At 39.0% G+C, this 23,727-nt stretch overlaps 1 protein-coding gene across 1 annotated transcript in view; it reads right to left on the bottom strand.

Moving 5' to 3' along the window:
* Positions 1–870: 870 nt before the first annotated feature.
* The window catches only part of LOC139315315 (uncharacterized), a 77,969-nt gene continuing 55,112 nt past the window's right edge, over positions 871–23,727 (bottom strand). The window contains exons 2-8 of the mRNA XM_070941488.1: positions 15,271–15,696; positions 13,676–13,788; positions 12,503–12,600; positions 7,801–7,845; positions 7,304–7,431; positions 4,098–4,182; positions 871–1,541 (exon numbers count right to left, since the gene is read on the bottom strand). Of these exons, the coding sequence (XP_070797589.1) occupies positions 1,530–1,541; positions 4,098–4,182; positions 7,304–7,431; positions 7,801–7,845; positions 12,503–12,600; positions 13,676–13,788; positions 15,271–15,518 (729 nt within the window). The 5' untranslated portion in view covers positions 15,519–15,696 and the 3' untranslated portion in view covers positions 871–1,529. The remainder of the gene's footprint in view (positions 1,542–4,097; positions 4,183–7,303; positions 7,432–7,800; positions 7,846–12,502; positions 12,601–13,675; positions 13,789–15,270; positions 15,697–23,727) is intronic.

Raw genomic sequence — 23,727 nt, 5'->3', positions numbered from 1 at the left:
TTAGAATTGCACAAAGCTTGTTCAGTGTTTGAGGTCAAAATTTACCTTTTAAAAAATCAAGATTATAATGAAAATTTTAAAGTTGGAATTCAAAAATTGAAATAGTGTGTACATGGTAGCATTGTGTTTTTAAATATCTGTATGAAGGAATCTGTGTCTCTGCATCAAGCAGTATATGCCTTCCTTAATTTAAAAGAAATAGTAAGAAGAAAGGAATAGGAATAATATTTTTAAGGACATGGTAGGTATTTTTCCTCTGATCCAAGGGGACAATGCCTTAAAAAAAAATAGGAAGCCATACTACATCTTCTTCAACCATGTTTTTCAGAGGAAGAGTTATAACTATTTGCCCCTTGTGATGAATCTTTGTGACAAATGTCACCTCAGCTGTGATAAAATGTTCACTGAAACCCATTTTCTGTATGTGTTATTTCAGTGAGGATATTTTTTCAAAGCACAATGGCTGTTGAGGAGGCATTTCTACTAAATGCAGTGCAGGATCCATTGTGTTTAATGTGTGACTTTAAGCACTTGCCAATTTCTAGCAATGCAAGTACATAAAATATGAGATTTGTGTTCTGTCAATGAAGAACCCTGCAAAGTTCTGCCAGGTTTGTTTCAACCTATTTGTGAACAGAAAAGTCTATACAAAAACTATGTTTAACAATTTTTTTAAAATGGCTGCTATGCACAGAATCAGATTTCATTTCTGTACTTGTGAAGTACTGTAGCTTTAAAAAAATATAGTAATTTTCTGCCCATTTGTTCTTTCTCTCCCAAATAACTGAGACCATGGTGTATAGTTTCATATCAAACTAAACTTTTCAAGTCATGATACATCAGGTAAAAGGATTGCTTTAGTGTCTCTTTTTATTTTTTTTCCTCATTATCAGCACCATACTCCTTACAATGTTCCAATAAGGTATAACTTTCCCAGCTTCATTCCTAACTACACAAGTCAGGTAATTTTGCTTCTCTACCGATTCCATGCAGTTGGACCTTAAAACTACTCTTTGTAGGATGAATCATAAAATATTTTACTTAGTAGTGTTTAGAAATTATGATTATCCCAAACAACTGCTATAAACACAGGCAAAAAAAAAAAAACCCAATCCAAACTCAGAATATTGACAGGAAAATAGACAATTGGGGAAGTGCATCATGTGTCTTGTGAATGAGCTAAGTGCCAGGATAAATGCTCAACACAAAAATATAAATTCATTGTAAAACTGCATTCTAGGAGGAGAAAGAAAGAAAGAGAAGCAATAGAGTTTGAGAGAGGGAGGATAGAACAATTTATCTGTCTGAAACATATGCTAAAACACATCTGCTAATATTAACAGACTTAGTCCACAGAAAATAAAAGAACATAGATAATGAGCAGCTATTTGTTCCATGAAGAAGAAGAAAATACACAAAAATTTGAAATGTCCTGGTGGATAGAAAATACTTTTTTCCAGTAGATCTGCCCTGTGTAAAGTTGAGAAGGGGAATGCTGTCAGACTCAAGTTGAATCCAGCAATGTTATTTCACAACATGCTCTAAAAATAATAAGAGAAGACAGAAAGAATGTTACAGTACAGAAGTAGTCAACTTTCTGTTGTCTTATTCTTATATTTGTTACAATGTTGTCCTTCTCACTAGCCACTCTTGAGAAACAGTTGAGTGCAAGAGGTACTGTAGGACCTTGCCAAGGATAAGCTCAACTACTGTTTTGAGATGGGGCTTCTTAAATGGTCTTCCTCTTATGTGAATGAGCCTTTGCAATAGCACTTCTGACAGAAAGCACTAGGAGCAATTGACTTGTTCAACAAAGCACGTTCTAAAATATCTTGGTTTGGTATCATGCGAAAAGACGGTGCTGGGTGACTAAAATCCAACATTTTGATATTCCAGTGTGCCCAATACACATTGCTTTGGGCATCATAATTTAAATGAGGGCTATCAGACCCCATCCTCCAAAGCTAGAAAAAAGAATTCTACAATTTAAAAGTAAATATATAGTTTCCTACCATTAGTTACTGGTCATTTACCTAAGATTTCCATAATTTTCTCCAAATTAGTGTCATATACTGGTCTACAATTCCAGCCACTGACCATCATGGCTGGGAATTTTAAAAACTACAGACCCAAATCTAGAGAGAATACTAGTCTGGAAAAGATTAGCTTGTCTCGCAATCAAACTATTATACTTTAAGGATATGCAGAATCTATTTTTCTGACAACTATACAAAATGTTGTTTGCTATCCTGCCACCTGAATGGCACAAGCAAAGAATGCCTCATGAACTGGCCTCATTGCTTTCATTGGCTCTAGCTAACTGCCGGCAGCCATTGCATTTTGAAAGATTTCAGAAGGCAGCTGCCTTTTATGATGATCAAGAAATAGTTCATTTCCAATCTGGATAATGTTTGTTTGTTTTTTTGTTTGTTTAAATTTATCCTCCTCCACAACTCCAATAGACTCCAAAGGTAGCAAATGAAAGAATTCAATGAGATGGCAATAATTATGCTCTTTCTTCCAGCCCTTCTAATCCTTTAATTTCAGACAAAAAAACTCATAAAGCTTCATGGTTAGATTGTTCTTGAGCAGAACATAAAATGCATCACCATTCTTGAACAATTATACCTCAAAAAGAGAAAAACAGAAAATGAGATAAAATAAAGTAAAAAAGAAAAGGAATAACAACAAGGATGTGTTTTTGTAGGGCAGTAAATTATAAATGCATACACATGCTGAGTAGCAGGCACTATTGTATGCTATTACATTCCAAACATTTTTTTGTGCATATGGAAGAGGCAGTTGCTGTCTTTGTGTTTTCTGCCACCCTTTGTTCACTGCAGATATTTGGAATTTTTGCTTAGTTGAAGCCAGATGACAGTCTGGTACTCTCAAGAAACACTGGAGAGTTGATTAGGAACTTAACAGTCATATATTGCATAAATAATGTTCCAAAAGACATAATCTCATTCTGAGCTCATCAGATACAAAGGTGAAAAAAAATCATATTGCAACCAAGATATGGAGTCTGGATTGGAAATAAAGTTGTCTTCTCACATGACACCAAGTCAGGATATTTTAAAGCATGCTTTTGTTGACCAAGTCAATGGATTTCTCTCTGCATTATGCTAAACCACAGTGGATTATTTTTTTTGTATTGTGCTAAATTTAACATGGCTAGTTTGTTTTTGGCTCAGCATGATGTAGTGCTAAGCATGAGGGCTAATGTCTCCAAAGGTGGATTTTCATTAAGATGAAATGCCTATTCTGTTTTCTCATCAGCAGTTTCAAATGATAGTTGAAAATATAGGGGAAAGAGGAAGGAAATTCAGTTAGAGAATACCACACAATTCTAATTTTAGAATTGCTGAATCAGTATGTGTCTGCAACTCAGACATATGATGTGTTTCTACTTAAATTAGTTTTCCAACATCTCACATTAGGCAGGATGTTGTGTGCAACCGATGAGGTCTTGACAGTTACTATATCTTGATTCCAAAGCTCAGATGTTCTCTGAAGAAAAGATGGCCACAGCAATGTATGGAATATTGCAGCTATAAGTTTCCCAAACAAAAATCTACAGTACTTCAGGGGTGGGTTCTAATTTTTTTTACTACCGGTTCTGTGGGCGTGGCTTATTTTGTGGGCATGGTTTGATGGTCATGTGACAATTATTTAGGATTTAGCAGAGGTACTGGTCTACCAGGCTTTTAACTGCTTGCAGAACTGTACCGATCTACCCATTTATTTTTTGCAGGCACTGGTCTACCCATTTATTTTTGCAGGCACTGATCTACTCATGTATTTTTGCAGGCACCGCTCTACTCATTTGTTTTCTTTTAACACTGATCAGCTGTAGGGTGGCTCTTTGAAGCCCCGCGGCAAGAGTTTAAACAGTTTTTTTCCCTCTAGCTGGGACTCAGGAGGCAGCAATAGATTGGGGGTGGGACCAAATAAAAGGTAAGAATAATGTGGGGGGCGGGGGGCGGGGGGGCAGAACCAGTCCGCTGATGTCATATTGTCACCACTACCGGCTCGGGAGAACCGGGCCGAACCGTGAGGAACCCACCACTGCAGTACTTGAGTATACACTGTACCTGAAAATGCTTCGGACTACCATTTGATCCTGTATCTTGACATGCTATTTCATCAGCCATTTCCCTAATTTCATTTTCAGGCAGTCTTGATTGGAAATGAAGCATGGGAAGACAAAAAGAAGCAACATTACACATATTAGAAACAAATTTAGAATTGCCATAACTTAGCAAATTCTTGCTTTTTTTAAATTGGAAATAGAAGGGTCTTTCTTGGGATTACTATGAGTTCAACAGTAGTTTCATTCCATTTTCAATCTTGCCTCTAAATCTAAATGCTTCTACAAAATAATAATAATAATAATAATAATAATAATAATAATAATAATAATAATAATAATTAGTAGTAGTAGTAGTAGTAGTAGTAGTAGTAGTAGTAGTCGTCGTCACCCATCTCACCACAAGGCAACTCTGTTCAACTCTGTTTTGAAAAAATGTCATTTTCTGCTGTCAAGACTTCTGTCCTATAGGCTTAACATAAAAGTATGCAATTTTAAACCAGCTGAAAAAACATCACAAAACTTTTGGAAGAATCTATTGAACTGCTTCCTAAAGGTCAATGATCAGAGTTCTACACAGATTTCCCCATATTGTATCTTATTAGCAGGTCCTCAATGCTGAAACAGAAGAATAATGAGAGCTTAAGATAGCTCATCACATCTCACATTATTTGTTTCCGTGTTTCTGTGGCTGTATTTCTAATCTATCACACTAAGAAGAAACTATGCAGCTGCAGGTGGAATATAAACAAATAGGGAAAAAGGGGATGCATGCACGCTAGGTTTGGCCAATTAACCAACTGAGGGTCAATTTAAACTCTATGAAGGAAGTTTCCTGTAATCTTAACATTAGGATAATGCAACACAGATTTTGTACCACAGTGCAGAGAATGCTGAATAAAGGTTGCTCATGATCCCCTTATTTCTGAAAAGGAGACTCAGGAGTTAGAATATTAACTCATATGGTTTGGCTTTCTATTATTATCACATTTGCAGTGGCATGTTATCAGTATTGTATAAATATATTTGTGAATATAAAACAATAAAAAGATACCATTGTGAACATAACATTGGATCAATCCCCCTATTATTTGTTGTTCAGTCACTAAGACGTGTCCAAGTCTATGCACCCCCATGGACCATGGCATGCCAGGATCCCCTGTCTCAAAAAGTTTGTCGAAACTCAAGCCCCCTGAGTCATTGACACTATCTAACCATTTCATCCTCTACCTTCTCCTTTTGCCTTCAACTTTTCCCAACATCAGAGACTTTTCCAATGACTCCTCTCTTTTCATTATATGGCTAAAGTATTTGAGCTTCAATTTCAATATCTGCCCTTCCAAAGAACAGTCAGGATTGATTTCCTTTAGGAAATTCCGCCTGTTAAAGATAAATATGTTCTTGATATATCCATTGTATTGGCTAAATAAATTATCATATAACATAGAGAAGGTGCCTCCATACTTAATTCGCAGGAATACATTTTTTATATGTGTTGTTTGTCGATATTTCAATTCTGGGACATCGATATTTCAATTTCCAACATAAGGGTGAAGAAAATTTTCAAGCAAAGATTTTCAAAGTTGTTTTGTTTGAAACATAACATTCCAGACCATTTGTTTCACACCTCAAACTTTTTAAAAAACTATTGTCTTTCCATCTTTCTCCTGCCCTTTAAAAATTATTACAGTGTGTTATGATTATTGTGCTCCATTTACTAAAATTTGTGATTGGTATCATTGAAAATAAGCTTCAGTAAAATTATTTTAAATTGGACAGTGACACCAAGTGGTCATACCTAGTATTATCCCCAGATGCTACCTGTGCTCCAAATTCAAATATACTTTTTATCTTCAATCCATTTAGTGAAAATTTTAAAAGCTGTCTTTGGAGAATAAGTTTATCAGGTTGTCACTGTTTTACTCTCTCTTTCCCTCTTTCGTTCTTTCCGTCTCCGTCTCTCTCTCTCTCTCTCTCTCTCTCTCTCTCTCTCTCTCTCTCTCTCTCTCTTTCTCTCTGACTCTCTCTCTCAAACACACATACACAAACATTGTGAATTTGTAGAACATTTTCTTAGAAATACAAGCATGGCTTCCGACAGGACATACTTATCAGAAACATGGCAAGCTGAGAAACAAAATTGCCTCTTCCAATTTCTATTGCACCTAATATTTCTGTAATTAAAATGCAGATTATTCATAGAATTAACATTGGTTTTGCTTTTGCCTTACAGATGGTATTGACTTTATTCAATGACTTTTATCCAACAGATACTGAAGTAGCTGCCCTGAATTTGTTTAGAAACATCCACTCTGTCTTCAGCTCCTTTCTTATTAAACTAGCAGTAAACTGAGATACCACTTCCTTTGGAATGAGCATACATTTTGAAATATATTACTCTGTGAATTAAAAAGAAAATAAATTGCTAAGCTAAATCAGTGGCCTCCAAGACGTTGGGTGCCCAGTGAAGGAGACAGAGAAATGATAGCAATAGCAATAGCAATAGCACTTAGACTTATATACTGCTCCATAGTCCTTTACAGCACTCTTTGGGTGGGATGCAATGTCAGCATATCATCCCCAACAATCTGAGTCTTCATTTTACTGTCCTCAGAAGAATGTAAAGCTGAGTCAACTTTGAGCCGATCAGAATCAAACTTCTGGCAGTCGGCAGAGTTAGCCTGCAATACTGCATTCTAACCACTATGCACCACGAATGATGAAAGGGAAATGTGTTTTTTGACCCCGAACAGTTATAATAGAGGTAAAGGATTAAGAGTGGCGAAAAGGACATGGATTCATGGTGTTAAAGATCTCTTTTCTCTGCACAATATAGTAATTAAAAACAAAGATTTGTATCTGTTAGTTCTTAGTCTAAACTCTTTATATACTGCATATAGTACAACACGAAAACAGTGAGAAAGAAAAGGTTACCTTCTTTTTCCTAAATCTACCCCCACAGATCTGTCAGATTTTTATACCACGCTAACTGAAATCTCTAAATTGTTTGCTAGGGTCAAGTTTCTTAACATAGTTCTTTTCAGAATCATTAGACTCCCATTATCTATAATGAGCATGAGCCGTAACTTTTGTTTACACATCCCTATTATTACATTAGGTTATGGGTGTAACACTGCAGATGGTTTGACTTTCAGGGCTGTCCCCCTCAAGTCTCCAAAGAATGAGAGGTACCCTTTAAAATATACTTACTCTAAGATGCAAAAAGCCTTAGGGGAACTTGATGTTGCAGCACTGGGGTTTGCAATTCCATATATCATAAGATCCAGTGTGGCTTCATCTTCAGTTACTGGTTGCGTTGGAATAATCTGAACATTGGACTACAAAACAGTACAGGCAGAACACAGATAAGGAATTATTTGAAATTGCCCACTGTGTTAACTGAATCAGTAAAGTAATGTTTTTGACTTTACATTGTGCAAGTTATTTTCTACTTTTCTATTAATAAAAAAATGTTTAATTATAGTCAATTAATATTCATAGACACTCAAGAATCTACTTGTCATTTCAAATAATTTTCAATGATTTATTTTATATAGGATCATATGACTGCATTACATTTTTATTATTTGATGTTACCAGAAATGATGTTACCAAAAAGACCTAAGATTACATTGGGGAGCATACATATTGAAAGTATATGCATAACATGTGAAAATCATGTCCCTTACAGCCCCTTGAAGACTTACCTGGATGGGTAGCCACAGTGGAATCTGCAAATAAGAGTTATTTGCCTGGTGGGTGATCATATAAATTGAAGAAATAAAGCCAATAAATAGTTAAACAAATAAAACTGAAAATGCTTAACATCACACTGATGTGATAATTTGCCATAATTGTTCTCAATGAAACAAGGCATTTTAAATTCCTTTTCTTCCTACTGAAGGCATACTGAAGGATATCTTTGTGCCAGGTCCAAGCTGGTACAGGTAGTTCTCAACTTACAACCATTCGCTTAGTGGCCATTCAAAGTTACGATGACGCTGAAAAGAGTGTTTTTCATACTTATGACCATTGCAGCATCCCCGTAGTCATGTGATCAAAATTCATATGCTTGACAACTGGTTCATATTTATGACAGTTGCAGTGTCCGGGGTCATGTGTTCACCTTTTGCAACCTTCTGACAAGCAAAATCAATGCAGAAGCCAGATTCACTTAACAACAGTGTTACTAACTTAACAACTGTAGCAAGAAAGGTCATAAAATGAAGCAAAACTCACTTAACCATCTTGCTAATAACAGAAATTTTGGGCTCAATTGTGGTCATAAATCGAGGACTACCTGGACCAAGTTCCACTGTTAATGAAGATACGAAGTATATAACCACTATATGATGCAGGGAAGAGCAGTATAAAACATGTAATAAGTACAATCTTGGCAATTTTGACAATGTCTACTAATTTACCAACAAAATAGTTCTGTTAGAACTATTTGATGGTACAAGTAAGTGTTGCAGTGGGGTCCTTGTCAAGTAACTTACAATGTTTTAGGCCTTCTTCAACAACCCACATTTACTGCTTTTCTCTCACAAAGCAAAAATAGAGCTTTCAGGTGTATTTTATGTAAATTTATATCAAATATCAACAACAGAGGCTATAAATCCAGCAGAACATTCATATCTACAGCAAAATTATTATACCTCAGAAGACAAAAGGATAGATAAATTTGAAAGTGTGCTTTATTTGGGTACACAAAAGGCCCACAATGGAAGATTATTGTCATGTTCTTAAAAGTCCCTTCCATTTGCAGCTTTGCAATTCCACACTTTAAACACAGAGCCCCACAGAGAGGGACTCCTCAGGGTGCCATCAGCCAGACAATGTCGGCTGGCGACCCCCAGGAGGAGGGCCTTCTCTGTGGCAGCACCGGTCCTTTGGAACGACCTGCCCCCGGAGATACGTAGGATCCCAGATCTCCGTGCTTTTCGCCGTGCCCTTAAAACTTTTTTATTTCATCAAGCCGGGCTGGCTTGACCTGAATGACCATCACTAAAGAGAAGGCTTTAGATATTTTTAATTGCTAAATTGGTTTTAGTTGGGATATTTTAAATTTTATTGGGCCAATACTAGTTTAATTCTTTTAAAATTTTAAATTTTGTATGCGCTGTTTTTATCTTTGGCTGTGCACCGCCCTGAGTCCAGCAGGAGAAGGGCGGTATAAAAATCGAATTAAATAAATAAATAAATAAATAAATAAATAAATAAATAAATAACCAAACAAACAAACAAACAAACAAACAAACAATATCAGCTCTACATATAAAAGGAGGTACTGTACAACCAGAGATAGCTACAGTATAGAGCTCTGGGAGCTTCAAAGGATACATCAGGTCTTTCTCTGAAAAGACCTGATGTCTGCCAGGTTTCTGGCATGCATGCGTGCGTGACGATCAGCTGGCCGGTGTACATGCTCATGCAGGAAAACGGAAGACTAGCTCTTCCAGTTTCTAGCATTGCTGCACGCACAAAGGCCAGCTGATCATCACATGCGCCAGAAACTCGGAACATAAATGGGTGATGCCGCACATGCCAGGTGACATGGCTCCGCGTGCCCGAAGTGGCACCGGTGCCATAGGTTCACCATCACACTATAGCGTGTCCAAGATACTTTGTTGGTTAAAACAAATAACTCCTCCCCACCTACATTCTACATACAGAAATTAACTGGAGCTTTGATAAAACTATGGGCAGCAGGTCAAGTGGTGGCACCTAAGTGACCTTGTATAAAGTGCCAAAGCTCAGATTTTGTATTTCATTGGAAGAGTCTCCCCAGAGGTGCAGCTTGGACTAGGAAAGTTAAAAATGCACCCCAGAAGAAGACAATGGCAAACTGCTTTTGCATCATAGTAAGAAAATACCACAGATATGCCCTTATTGTTATCAGAGATTAAATCTGGCTGGGGTAACACACAGCCCCACAGAGGGAAATGGCCAAGGAATTCAGAAGAAAGACAGGGGAGAAAGTATCTCCCATTGCCTCTTTTGTATCAGACCATTCCAGCTTCCTGAATGACCATCACTAAAGAGAAGGCTTTGTTCCATGTCTCAGCCAATTGCACCTCAGTAGTAAAGCAAGGCAGTGCAAAAGCTGTGAGAAAAATAGCACGGGCAGCTTCTTAATGCCTAGCATTCCGTTTTTCTCATTGTGTTCCAAAATTGTACCAGCCCAAAACATTATAAAATGGTTACACTACAAAACATGGCAGCCATTATGTTTTTTCATTGTGGCCATTTTGTTTTCCCCACTCCGTTGCACACTGATAGTGTCCAGGACAACATGGGAAAAATAAGAACGCGTATGACAGCCAAAGTATAATGATTCTCCCAAGTCACTGCTTTTTTATTCAATTTTTACAATTGTTTTTTTATTGTAATCAAGTAAGTAAATGTGTCTGTCAGTTAAGAAGAACATTCCTTACATCTGATGTAGTAGATTGCTGTAATAAGGTGAAACCTGATGTCAGTTTATTTTTCCAAAGTGAAGCCCCAAAGGCAAAGCTGTTAAGCTTTTATGGAAGAGACAATTGTGCTTTTCTGATATCAGAAGCAGACACATAGCAGGCTTGTAAATCAGGTTATATCTAATCAGCCACACAAAGACTTAATGGGAAACTTCTAAAAAGTAAAGAAAGTGAAGAATCGATGAAACAACAACAGCAACCCTGAAGACTAAACTAAAACTTAAACAATGACTTTAACAGCAACATTTATTTAGAAATAGCTGTTTAGGAGAATACTTTTGCCACCTTGGCTTGGATGCACCATGCAGCTTGACAAGACTTTTACACAACAGTAAGTCTGCCTTTCTAATGCAGATCTATAATTTTTGCTGACAGAAACAGACACTCCTAACTATGGCAGAGGCCATTTCATCTCATACAGCTTTGTAGGACAATTAGGGCAATGTTTGAAGGCATGATTCAGCTGTGAATATATTGCAAAAGCATATTAAAAGAAGATTTGCTCTCTCCAAAGTATTGAGTTGTCAAAAATCACAACTACAAAGGTTTCCCTCAGAAAAGAAATCCCTGAAGTTTAGATTTCTGGCCGATTTCATTATGTCATTTGTTTCCTTAAAAATGTCTCGTACACTTCAAAGGTGATCTTTTTTTTCTTTGAGCAATTTGTAGAATGAATGAAAGCTGAAGCATGGCCGTAACTATGGAGCTGGGAATACAGAGTGCAAATCCTGTCATCATTTACTTAGCCTTTCTATATTTTAAGAATCTAAATACCTCAAAGAATTCTGCTTTACTGTGTACTAAGTACAAAATTATTACAACTCATATATAACTACTGCTTCTTTGAGATGGATTTTTATATAATCTCAGATCACCCTAAATGGACCTTCTTAAACAAAAGACATTCTGGAAAAGACTAATGTACCCCTTCCAAAATGTTTAGATTATTTCTGCATTTATATCCTACCTTTTCTCTTAGAGCTCAAAGCAGCAGGGAGGGGGTGCTCCCTCATTTCCCACCACCACCACATATAATGTTGAGAGAGAGAGGGAGGGAGGGAGGGAGGGAGAGAGAGAGAGAGAGAGAGAGAGAGAGAGAGAGAGAGAGAGAGAGAGAGAGAGAGAGAGAGAGAGAGAGAGACTGAGAGAGAGAGAGAGAGAGAGCACTTGAGTTCAAATCATGCTGTGAGCTCTCTGGTTGACTGGGGACTTGAACCTGGATTTTCACTGTCAAATTCCAGCATATTTATATACATATTCCAAAATATATGCATACATTTATACACTCAAGAGCACAGACACATAGACTCATACTTCCCACTGTGCTCTTCCTGAAAATCTTTCCTTTTACTGCACATCAGAGTAGAAATAGTAGAGCTACTAACATTAGGAGTACTAGTGGAAGTAGTAGAATTGCTACTATTACCCATAGTAATAATAACACAACAACAAAGTGTTTCTGATTCCAGGAAAATACTTTGAGCAAAGGAGGTGGTGACAGGGTAAGATGACCTATCAGCATCTCCTTAAACCTGTATATTTCTTGGAGAACCTAAGAAAACATGTGGTTTCTTTAAGGAGGTCTTCAAACAGAGGCTGGTTGTCAAGTTTCATGTTTCAGCCAATAGAAGACTCGGCACTGCAGCAGCCAAACCAGATGATCTCTAAGGTACTTTCCATATCTAAAATTCTACCTCTTTGATCTAATGGAATACATCTTTTATGTTCTCAAACAATTTTCTTGGAATCATGGAATGTGTGCGAGCCTCCAGGATCTTGCTTTTCGCTTATGGCTTTCTTACCTTTCTCAATGGAATTATATTGCTAATATAAAAAAAAAGTATTTTGCAGCAGCAGCAGCAAGACAAGCGAAGAAAGAAAAAGAAGAGAAAGAAAAGGCTTTTCTAAAAGCTTCCTATCTCATAATTACCACTTTAGAAGCAGGAAGCCTCCGGCGCTGCTTATACATATTGATGAGTCTGTTCCAGGGAGAGAGCTCTGATTTTGGAGATTCTTTTTGTACATCTTCTACAGGAAAGAAAAGCCACATCACAACAGCTTTCAACAGCCAGTGTTTTCCCAGGTTCTGCCTCTTCACTTAACCCAGACAATAAAAGTATCATGTATTTGACTCTATTTACTTGTGTGGTGCAAAGAAAACAGGCAAAAATCAGAAGCAATTTAAAGGAACAAACTGCTCACTTGCCCAGAGCAGCAGGACATTTGCACATGAACTGGGAGTGTCTTTATATTCTCCAACAATTGACCAAACCTACCTGCAGCTCCCTCAGCCTTTCCTTTTGCTCCAGCTCTGTTCAATTAAGAAGTGGAAAGAAAGGGCCCTGACTGGCAGTATTAGTTAGGAAGTAAAATAGATATTGTAGAACAGCCGTCCACAGTAGCCAAAAATCACAAGTTGGTAGCACCTTTTCCGACTAACACATTTTATTAAAAGGCATAAACTTTTGTGAGCATCTAAAAGCACACAGTATGCTTTTTAATTAAATGTGTTGATGGGAAAGAGTGCTACAAGATTCCTTCTAATTCTAAGAAAGTATAGTGTATCCTGCTTCAAATTATATAAGAATAGGATTATCTTCTTCCTAAAAGAACCAGCCAATATAGTCAGATGGAATGTAGTGCTCCCGATCATTCATTTTAATGGCCCTTCTAGCGCAATATAGTGTAACATGTCTCCTGGTTTCTTTAAATACAACTTTAAACTCTCAGTATTCATGTATCAAAGGAGATGCAAGCGATAGGATTAACCTTGGTACTAATAAAGAGCCTTGGTACTACAGTGGTTTAAAGCACCCTGTTATTAACACAGCTGCCTGCAATTTACTGCTGGTTCGAATCTCTCCAAGGCTCAAGGTTGACTCAGCCTTCCATCCTTTCTAAGGTAGGTTAAATGAGGACCCAGTTTGTGGGGGCAATAAGCTGACTTTGTATAAATATACAAAAGTATGAAGGCTATTGCTTAACGCACTGTAAGCCGCCCTGAGTCTCCGGAGAAGGGCGGCATATAAATCAAATAAAAAAAAAAAAAAAAAACCATAGCTATTTGAAAAATAGATCAGAATAACCATCCTCCATTTTTCACCTTTCAGCAGATGCTCCGTTTCATCTTCAACATTACAATCCTTAATATCTGCCATGGATCCAGCAGCCATTGAGACTCCATCTTCTGCATATGGAACTGGAGTGATTTCATGCCTGAATCCAAAACATGGTTTTTATGAGTACTCCTCTGAAGAATAAATTCCCTGCACTTGATTCTTTACCTATCATGGGGAAGGGGAAATCCCCATTTCTCTTCCCACCTTAATACCTATGCCCAAATCCTTTATTTATTTGGTATATCAGTGGTACCACATAAATGTAGGCACAGACGTTGCCGGAGTCAATAAAACCAGCACTATTGACAACAGTGTTACATGGAATGAGGAAGGAGAGTGAATTGGATTTGCTAGGATCACACATATCCGGAAGCTATACCCCTTGTTTGATTGTATAAATTAAGCTATTAATCTTTTTGCTAATCAGCCCAGTGACTCAGTCCCCATGATTATAATTATAGAGTGTGGAAAACTCTTCACTCAGAAAAGCTTACATAAAGCATTAGTCCTGGTGTCATTGTTTATGTAAACCATAATACTCAAAGCTACCTTCACAGGATAACTAATTCTACTAATTCCTAATTACTACTAATTCTCTCACAAAAGCCCCACAAAAGATTTAGCTTGTGGAAGGCAAATTAACATTGTCACATTTTATCTCAGAAAAATCCTTAGGATTCCCCATCTCCCACCCCTTTAGAGTAGTGTAACATACTTTGTTTGGAGTGTGTTCTAAGGCCTTTCTTCTGTGAAAGGAATATTCTGTTTTTGCTGCTGGGTTTCATCAGTCTTCCAGGAATTGGGGCACCATAGGATGAAACAGACTGGGGCTTTCTCTGAAAAAGCTCGTCTAAGGGCAGCAGCTCAGAGACAAGCAAATTTGTGCAATGTTGCCAAATGAATTCCGACAAATGCCAACATTCACTTCTGCATATTTCTCAATAAGAGCAGCTCTCCCACGAACAAAGTTACTATTATCATGTATTCATTAGATTTATATCCTGTTTCAGAACCTACATGTGTCCCCCTGTGCCAAGTCTAGTTCTGCTGGATTTTTCTCTAACTTTGCATCCTTCACTCCTGGCAGCATGTCAAAATGATAATAAGTGGATGCTGTGAAACATTGGCAGGCTGCCAACTCTGCTCTTTCTTCCCTACATGCCTGTATGAGCCTCATACCATGGGCTTTAGTTATCTGAAGACCCTCATGCCATCAATTCAGTGTATGATATTCTATCTAAAGGGAAGTTAACAAGGAAACCTATTGTCTTAGCCAATCATAGCCAAATAAAAATAGAAACAACCTAACCTCTATAACTAGAAGCTAATTAATAGAAATCCCTGTTGGATTATTATCTAATTCTCTGTTCACATTCTGCCATGAATGAGACAGGGCTTAAGTGAACTATGCCAGTCAATCAAAAAAGAGAATCACTTTTACTTGTCCCCGATAACATGGGAAAGAGCCAGTCTCACACTGTACACCATGAAAACTAGAAGTCTGCATAATGTGAGGCCAATCAGAAATATTGATTCACGTTATGATGTGTAACCACAACATTGGTAGTACAATACTTACTTTCCTAGTGTTCCTCTATCACTAGAATTATGGTCCTCCTCTCCTGCAGCAGAAACTCTTTCATTGTTACTTAGCATAGATTCAGCAAAGGGGGCTGTGTCTCCTAGGTCCATCCTTGTTGAGTTAAATAAAGCAGAGACTTTGTTCTCATCCTTAAGGGCAGTGTCTCCAAGAGTTGCTTCCTTCATCAGGGAGAGCTCTTCAGCGGGGCTACTCATTACCACCGGGCAGATTTCACTTGAAGTCATCTTGGGAATGGAAGGCTCTTGGCTTGGGATGCCTACTTCAGTGTCAGACAGGGCACAGTCCAAGAGCTCACTTTTGATGTCATCTTTCTCTTTCACACCTGCCGTAGGTTTTTCCCCTTCTTGGGTCACATGCCTGCTGCCTCCAAATAGGTTTCGGAAGAACTGAAGCACCCAGGCCCTGTTAGAAACAGAGGAGGCTGTAAGAGTTTCCATTCTGAGCCACTTATGAGGCAAGATGGCTGCTCCACTCACAGGATTGAAAGCAAGGCTTCAAACTGAAAACCCAACTGCTCAGAATCCTCTGGGAATTCTGAGGTTCTCTAAGGGGGTGGGGTCTAAGAATAGGGACTTCCTGGATTTCAGCATCTTGGATTAGATGTCTATCCCTCCCATTACACTTTCGTAGTCTAGTGACTTCCAGATGTATTTGGACTGCCTCTCATAATTTCAATTGCCCTGTTGAGAGTAGAAGTCATAATCTAATACTCAGAAATTCTATAATAAGGAAGGTTTCCACATAAACAGCTGTGTCTTAGATCGAAATTATCGATCTCTTGGTAATTAATAACATTTGAATAATGATCTTACATAGGAGATAACAGTATACCTATAATGCAGCCCAACAGTGGGGTGCATCATCATTCATCCAAATATCCCAGTATTGCCTTTTACTGTCTACCAGTGTTGCTGCGAAGCTCAGGCACCATAAGTTTGGCATTATGCCAATAAGAATTTGATCCCTGAATGTGGGAAAGATACTTTTACCTTTGCAAAGGGGCTTCTCTGCCCACTTAAAAATATGAATCATCAAGTACAGTAATTCAGGCAAAGCAAAGAGCCTTTAATAAGGGAGGAATCAATTCTTTTTACAGGGCACAGAAATAAAGGATTCATATATTCAGTTTCTGTGATACATTAGAAAACAAGTGAATCAAACAAAGAAAGACAATGATTACATGTGAGACTTGAACAATAGAAATGTGGCAGGTGGCAAAATTATGGGTTACATTACTCTTTCCCAGCTGAATTTGTATCTTCCTTAAACTTGCAAGTGTATTCAAGGACTTTCAGAATACAGTCTTATTGTTTAGTGCTGAAAATACAAGTTCTTGCATAGCAAGAAATAAAAACTGCTTTCTTAAAGATAAATAAAAGACTAGACTGCCATGTTAAAAGTATTAATATCACCTTTTAAAATGCTAACCATGAAGCCTTAAACACCAGCAACCTCTCCAGAATCTTAAAGAGAAATGTCATGTCTCACATTGTTTGACTCTTTTAAATAGAAGTACTACAGACTGAACCAGGAATCTTCAGATGTAAGGCATGTGCTCTACTAGCAAAATGTCAATATCTTCTGGGATAAGTAGCGTATTTCTAGAGGAAGAAACTTTGTGTGTCTTTGTGTATGTACACATGAGCATATGCATACTTGTATGAATGTGTGGCACTTTTCAAGGAATGTTCTCTTAAGGCAGCTCACAATACTATCAGGTTATAACATCAAATTGCAGTCAATACAAGCAATGGTAAAAAAAACCACAAGAAAACAAAGTAGCATGGAGCTGTTAACATGGCCCTACCCCACCACTTCGTTTGTGAAGGATAGCAACTGACTGGTTTTTCTTGCATGGCTGGCTGGTGGGAGTGCACAATTGTTGGGAGAGGCAAAGCAGACACCAATAGCTGCATTATGAATGCCCTCATTCCCGGAAATTATTAGAACAGCAGCTCTTGCTTTCTTTATTCCCAAAGCAGAGAAGTGACCGTCTATCAGGACAGAGGAAATTTATACTGGCAGTCTTTGTGCCATTTTAGAGACTGAAGGCAGGCATATTAAACCCACTATCTCGATATGCCAAGAGTGCTGAATTCTGGAGGTGTAAACCAGTGGTGAAATCTGAACCGATTTGCTACCAGTTTGCTGGCCGTGTGTACGCACTGCACTCGCACGCATGTGCAGTACGTGCCAAAAGGAGGCTTGGGAAGGTAAGTAGAGCAGCGAGGGGGGGAGATCAGCTGTGCCGCGCGATTTAGCTTTGCTAGAAAGCAGGATTTCCTGCTTTCTAGCAAAGCTAAACCCCGCAGCACAGCTGATAGTCGGAAATACTGCCGGTATTTTAAACTGCCGGTTCGCACGAACCGGTAGCTTTTTTTTACTACCAGTTTGCCCCAACCGGAGCAAACCGGTAGCATTTCACCCCTGGTGCAAACTCACATTTTGTGGGCATACAGCTCTATCAAGTTCACTTCTCCCTTCATGAATGTGTCTGTCTTATCTAGATTGTGTTCTTTTAAAATTTCAAGCATAATTCAATTCTACATATACTCTTGATCCTCTATTCTCTCTCCAAATTAATCAGTTTCAATTTACAGCAATTATTTTTTCAACAAATCCTATCCAGGTCCACTCAGTAGCATTTTCATTAACTGTTTTCTGGTAATTGCAGCAAAGCTAATATTGTTGTGAACAAAATAGATCCTTGGACTAGCAAGACCTTAAATTTTCAGGCTAATATTTGAGAGCTCTTAATAAACAGAACATATTATCTCAGTGTACTTAAAACTAAATCAGACTTCTAGTCTAAACACTTCTTTCTTTTAGCGCCTACATTGCAAATACAATCAACAGCAAAATTAAGTATTGAAATGCTTTGCCCCTTAGTAGGCCATGGTATCACCAACCACAGGCTATTTATGATAAATAATATAGCAATTCTCCCAGATGTAGGATAGAGCTAGTTATGTGTTAGGTTTCGAACCCAAAGAGGCTGCCATTTGTAGTCCTTGACTTACAACCATTCATTTAATGACTGTTCAATGGCACTGAAAAAAAGTGACTTATGACCGTAGTCCACACTTATGTGCAGGATCCCCATGGTCATCTAATCAAAATTCAGATGCTTGGCAACTGGCTCGTATTTACAACAGTTGCAGTGTCCTGCGGACATGTGATCCATTTTGCGACTTCAGAGAAGCAAAGTCAAGAGGAAGGCAAATTCACTTAACAACCATCTTGCTAACTTAAAACTACAGTGATACTTAACAACTGAGGCAAGAAAGGTCATAAAATGGGGCAAAACTCACTTAACTGTCATATCAACAGAAATTTTGGGCTCAATTGTGGCCGTAAGTCGAGGACTACCTATGTCATTGCTCAGTTACACTAGCAATTACAACTGCAAGTCCAGAACTCTGGAATCCTCTGGTTCTCTTGCAGTCATCATTGCTACTAACACAATGGCAATGGAAAGAACCTTTGTTTGGACTCAGAAGCTAAGCACTGATGGGCCTAATAAGTACACAGATAGGAGATGACCAGATAATTCCATGGGATACGCAAGACTGGGAAGCCAATAGCCCTCCATCAAAGAAAGCAATGACTTCCATCCTCTCATCACAAAAATTTCATGAATGAGTCCATGACATCACCAGAAGTGCAATTCAACTCGAATAAGTCTTTGTTATTTTTATCTGGTTACAAAATTATCATGCATGTGACAGAGAGGAGCCCATGAAATTTTAAGTTGTGACTTTAATTAAACTTTAAGCCATGTTAAATGTTTTAGCTCCTGCATGCCACAAGAATCTTTTGTCGTAGATTTCTGTGTTCTAAAAAGGTTTATGTATGCAGTCTGCATAGTGTCACAAGAATTATATGGCAGCCAGCAGAAACATTTCTGCTGTCAGATGGCACATAATAAAGATGTGTTTGATCTAGAGAACGCCTGATGGATGCTCTGTCCAGACCCCTGCATGATTTGAAGCTTCTGTCTTACCTTTGAATTGGCACAACTTTCATCAGACAGAAAATAAAGAATATGTCAACAGCTAACTGCATCACACTCATTCATTTTTCAGAACAAAAAAAGCTCCATAGAAAGAAGATTATACCCAGATTCCAATATCATTAGTGATAATTATCTTCAAGAACTTCCCTATTATTATTTGGGTACATCAACTGAAATAAAAAATATGGTTCCATCAAGCTGTAGTCCAATTCTCTTTCAAGGAGACTCATTCCGATATATCATGTCCATTTTTTTTTACTATTGTATGTTGCAGATGTTTTGTGCTCTTATAGAAATTGTCACAGGATTAAGATCCACCATTTACAGTGCTTTGCTGTTCTCCTTTTTTTTGGAGGTGTTGCAGAACTGTCAAATGCAAACTGTCAGATACAGTCAAAAAAGCGTGCATGTCAACTACCAAACGCAGAAAATTATGCATGATTTTAAAATTTTCAACTGCTTACAGGTAAGTTTCTCTGCCATTTGTATTACAGGTAATCCTTGACTTACAACAGTTTATATAGTGACCGTTGAAAGTTACAACGGCACAGAAAAAAGTGATTTATGACCATTTTTCACACTTACAACCATTGTAGCAGCCCCTTGGTCATGTGATCAAAATTCAGATGCTTGGCAACTGACTCATATTTATGACGGTTGCAGTGTCCCGGGGTCATGTGATCACCTTGTCCGACTTTCTGACAGTCAAAGTCAATGGGGAAGCCGAATTCACTCAGCAACCATGTTACTAATTTAATAACTGCAGTGATTCACTTAACAACTCTGGCAAGAAAACTTGTAAAATGGGGCAAAACTCACTTAACAACAGAAATTTTGGGCTCAATTGTGGTCGTAAGTCAAGGACTACCTGTATATCCCATTTTATACAATTTTATTTAATGTATTACATTTCTACCCTGTCTTTATTACTTTATATATAACTCAGAATAGTGAACATACATAATACTCTTTACTCCTCCCACAACCTCTGTGAAGAGGGTTGGGCTGAGAGAGAATGACTGGCCCAAAATCAGCAGCCAGTTTTCATAACTAAGGCTAGAACTCAGTGTCTCCTGGTTTCTAGGCCAGCTCCTTAACCACTATACTAAACATTATGTAGTCACTTGCAGGATTTTTGTTATTATTAGCATTAAAGATGGGTATGGAGAAGTTAATTGATACATTCTATTGCTATTCTCCTCCTATATTGATTCATGTGGAACAGTTTTTCTTCCCCTTAAGTTTTCAGAATTGTGCATGTGGCACGGATACAATGTTTTTCAACCTTGGCAGCTTTAAGATGTGAGGACTTCAACTTGTTAAGTGGAATACTATGGTCATTAAACTAATCTGCAGTCACTGAGTGAACACCACAGTCGTGTGAACCCATTCTTCCGAAAAATAGCAAAAAAGGTTGCAAACCATAATCACGTGACCGCAAGACACTGCAACTGACCATAAATGCAAGTCAGTTGCCAAGTGTCCAAATTGCGATCATGTGATTGTGGGCGTGGTGTGATAGTCATAACTTGTACGCGCGAAGTCCAGAGTTTTTTCAGCACCATTGTAACCAGGGGTGGGTTCTAAAATTTTTTACTACCGATTCTGTGGGCGTGGCTTATTTTGTAGCTTGGTGGGGGTAATGTGACTGGATGGGCGTGGCCAACTCTTTTTTTTTTACTTTTAAAAGCATTTTTTCTACAACCTTAAGAGGTTGCAGAAAACAATGCTTTGAAAAGCCTCTGCCGATCAGGCAACTCATCTGAGATCGTCAGAGGCTTTTCAAATCTCAGCTGAGCCACGGGATCATCATAGGCTTTTTTTTTTTAACTTTTAAAAGCATTTTTTCCATTGAAGAGGTTGTAGAAAAAATGCTTTTAAAAGTAAAAAAAAAAAAAAGCCTCTGATGAGGTGGGCAGGGTAAGCGAGCGGCGACCGGGCCAGGGACCGGTTCGGGGGCGTGGCCAGCCAATGTTATTACCGGTTCTCCGAACTTCTATAAATTTTTAATTCCGGTTCTTGCGAACTGGTGCGAACCGGGAGCAACCCACCACTGATCGTAACTTTGAATGGTTGCTAAATGAATGGTCACAAATCAACTGATGAAGCTTCTTAGATGAGAAGCAAAATGTTTTCTTCTTCTTCTTCCTCCTCAGGGAAAAGACAGTCCAGTTGCCTTTTGAAAAGGCACCTTTGAGACAATCTTACCATTATTCCAAGTGTGTCTGATCTTTTAGTTCATTTATAACCTTCTTAAATCAGATTTTTATTTACCTTTTCCATTTATTTCTAATTCTTTATGTCCTTAAGTTTATAGCTCATTTTTCTTTTATTCAAAATGAAGATAGTCATTTTCAAACTTGTTTTGAAGACCTCCAATATCCTTAATGCAGTTGAATAAGTAATTTTCAAAGGCGATTAGAAAGTGAGTTAATAAACTTGGTGTGCTCATAAGTTGAAAGCATGGTCGAAAGCATGAGGGTTCCCTTTGCCACCTGACATTCAAACCCATGGGAAACTTCTGTCCTGTCCTGCAACCTCCTCCCAAGGAGCAGCGATACAGAGCACAAGAGGGCAATCTCTCATCCTCTCCTTGTCCAGAAAGGTTTTGGGCGACCAATCTACTTGCCAATTCTTTATTCTTAGCCATGATCATCATCTCTATCACCATTACAGAGATATCTTAACTCGACATTACTCACCAGGAAGCTCTAGTACCCTTTCTATTTAACATCTACATGAACTATTAGATAAGATCATCTGCCATCATTATATATCTTGGCGAGATGAGGTATCAATACATCTTTAACCCGATGAAATAAGTGATGCTCTTGATGTCCTATCCCAATGCCTGAAATTATGGGGAATAACAGACTTCAGTGTTGAACTCTGGCAACACTGAGTGCATTTTAAATAATGAATTAAGAATCAAGTCACAGAAGAAATATATGAAAGAAGAGTGGATGAGCAGAGAAAAGAAGGAAGCTTGCAAAAATACACAGTTGAATGGAATTAATGAGAAAGGTGAGAAACTAGGCAATGTAGGAAATAGTAAAAAGCAAAAATGGTTTTCAGAGAGATAGGGAGATGTGGTGTTTGAAGCATTGGGTAAGGCATCAGGCTAGGAACCAGGAAACCCTCGGCCAGTCACTTTCTTATCCCTAGAGAGGAGGCAATGGCAAACCACTTTCCAAGTGGTTGTCACTTGAGACTTTCAAGAAAAGATTGGACTGCCATTTGTCAGAAATGGTGTAGGACAGTGATGGCTAACTTTTTGCCATCGTGTGCCAAAAGCTGGGGGAGTGCAGGGTAGATATGCGCATGTGCCACCCATAATTCTATGTGCCCTGCCCCCCCACGCATGCTCCCCCCGCTTTTGGCATGTGATGGCACGATGGGCCCATTAGGCCCATTTTTTTGCCCTCCCCAGTCTCCAGAGGCTTTCTAGGAGCCTGGGGAGGGCAAAAACAGCCTTCCCCACCCCCCTGGAGGCCCACCGGATGCAGGAAACAGCACATTTGCTGACTTCCAGTGAGCCCAGAAGGCCCAAAAATCAGCTGGCCAGTGCACGCATGCATGCTGGAGCTGAGCTAGGGCAATGCTTGCGTGCCTATCAATATGGCTCCATGTGCCACCTGTGGCACGCGATAGGTTCGCCATCACGGGTGTAGGGTCTCCTGCTTGAGGGGGGGAGGGGTTGGACTAGATGACCTATAAGGTCCCTTCCAATTCTGTTAATCTGTTAAACAAAGTACAGGGACTAATCCAGGAGTCACCACTAAGAAAAAAAAAATGGACACACAGGATGAATGGTATGGTCCTATAGACTTAGCAAGTTTTCCTTTTGGATTTGGATTAAACCCTTTATCTCCGCTTTCCATAAACCACAGGGGCTACAGTAGTGTAACCCCCCCCCCCGTGTAGGAAGATACGTTTTTCGAGCCCCATTTGCGGAGGGCAAAAGGAAGCGATTCCCTTCCCACCCCCACCCCCCATTTTCCTGCACAACATACGGCAGCTACGAAGAACACGGCCTCTAGAGGGCGCTGCAAGAAGTCCCGTTGCTTTCACCTGGCTTGTATCTATGATTTTTTAGGGGGGACGGGACTTCATCCTTCCTTTCGGAGCAAAGAGTCTCTTGCTTTTGCCTGCCCGGCAGCGCAAGACCGCGGGCGGCAGAGAACGAAAGCGGTGCAAGAGCTTGGCGAGGCATCGTCCAGACTTTCTTCTGAAGAGCCCGTGGAAAAGCCGGCCGGGGTGGGAAGGGCGCGGCCGTCTCGCCACCGATCCCTAGAAGCGGGGTGAGTGCCGCGGCCGGGAAAGGCGGGGAATCCGCGCGAAGGCGGGGTCCTGACGTTGTGGGATGCCCGTGCCGTGCAGAAGCCGCGATCTTCTGCCTCTTCCCGGCCCGAGGAAGC

The sequence above is a fragment of the Pituophis catenifer genome, unplaced genomic scaffold (genome assembly GCF_029215685.1).
Source record: "Pituophis catenifer annectens isolate HBS135680 unplaced genomic scaffold, rPitCat1.0.hap2 SCAF_3, whole genome shotgun sequence".
Taxonomy (NCBI): domain Eukaryota; kingdom Metazoa; phylum Chordata; class Lepidosauria; order Squamata; family Colubridae; genus Pituophis; species Pituophis catenifer.
Note: the sequence above shows the minus strand (reverse complement) of the source record. Positions and strands in the feature narration are given on the sequence as shown.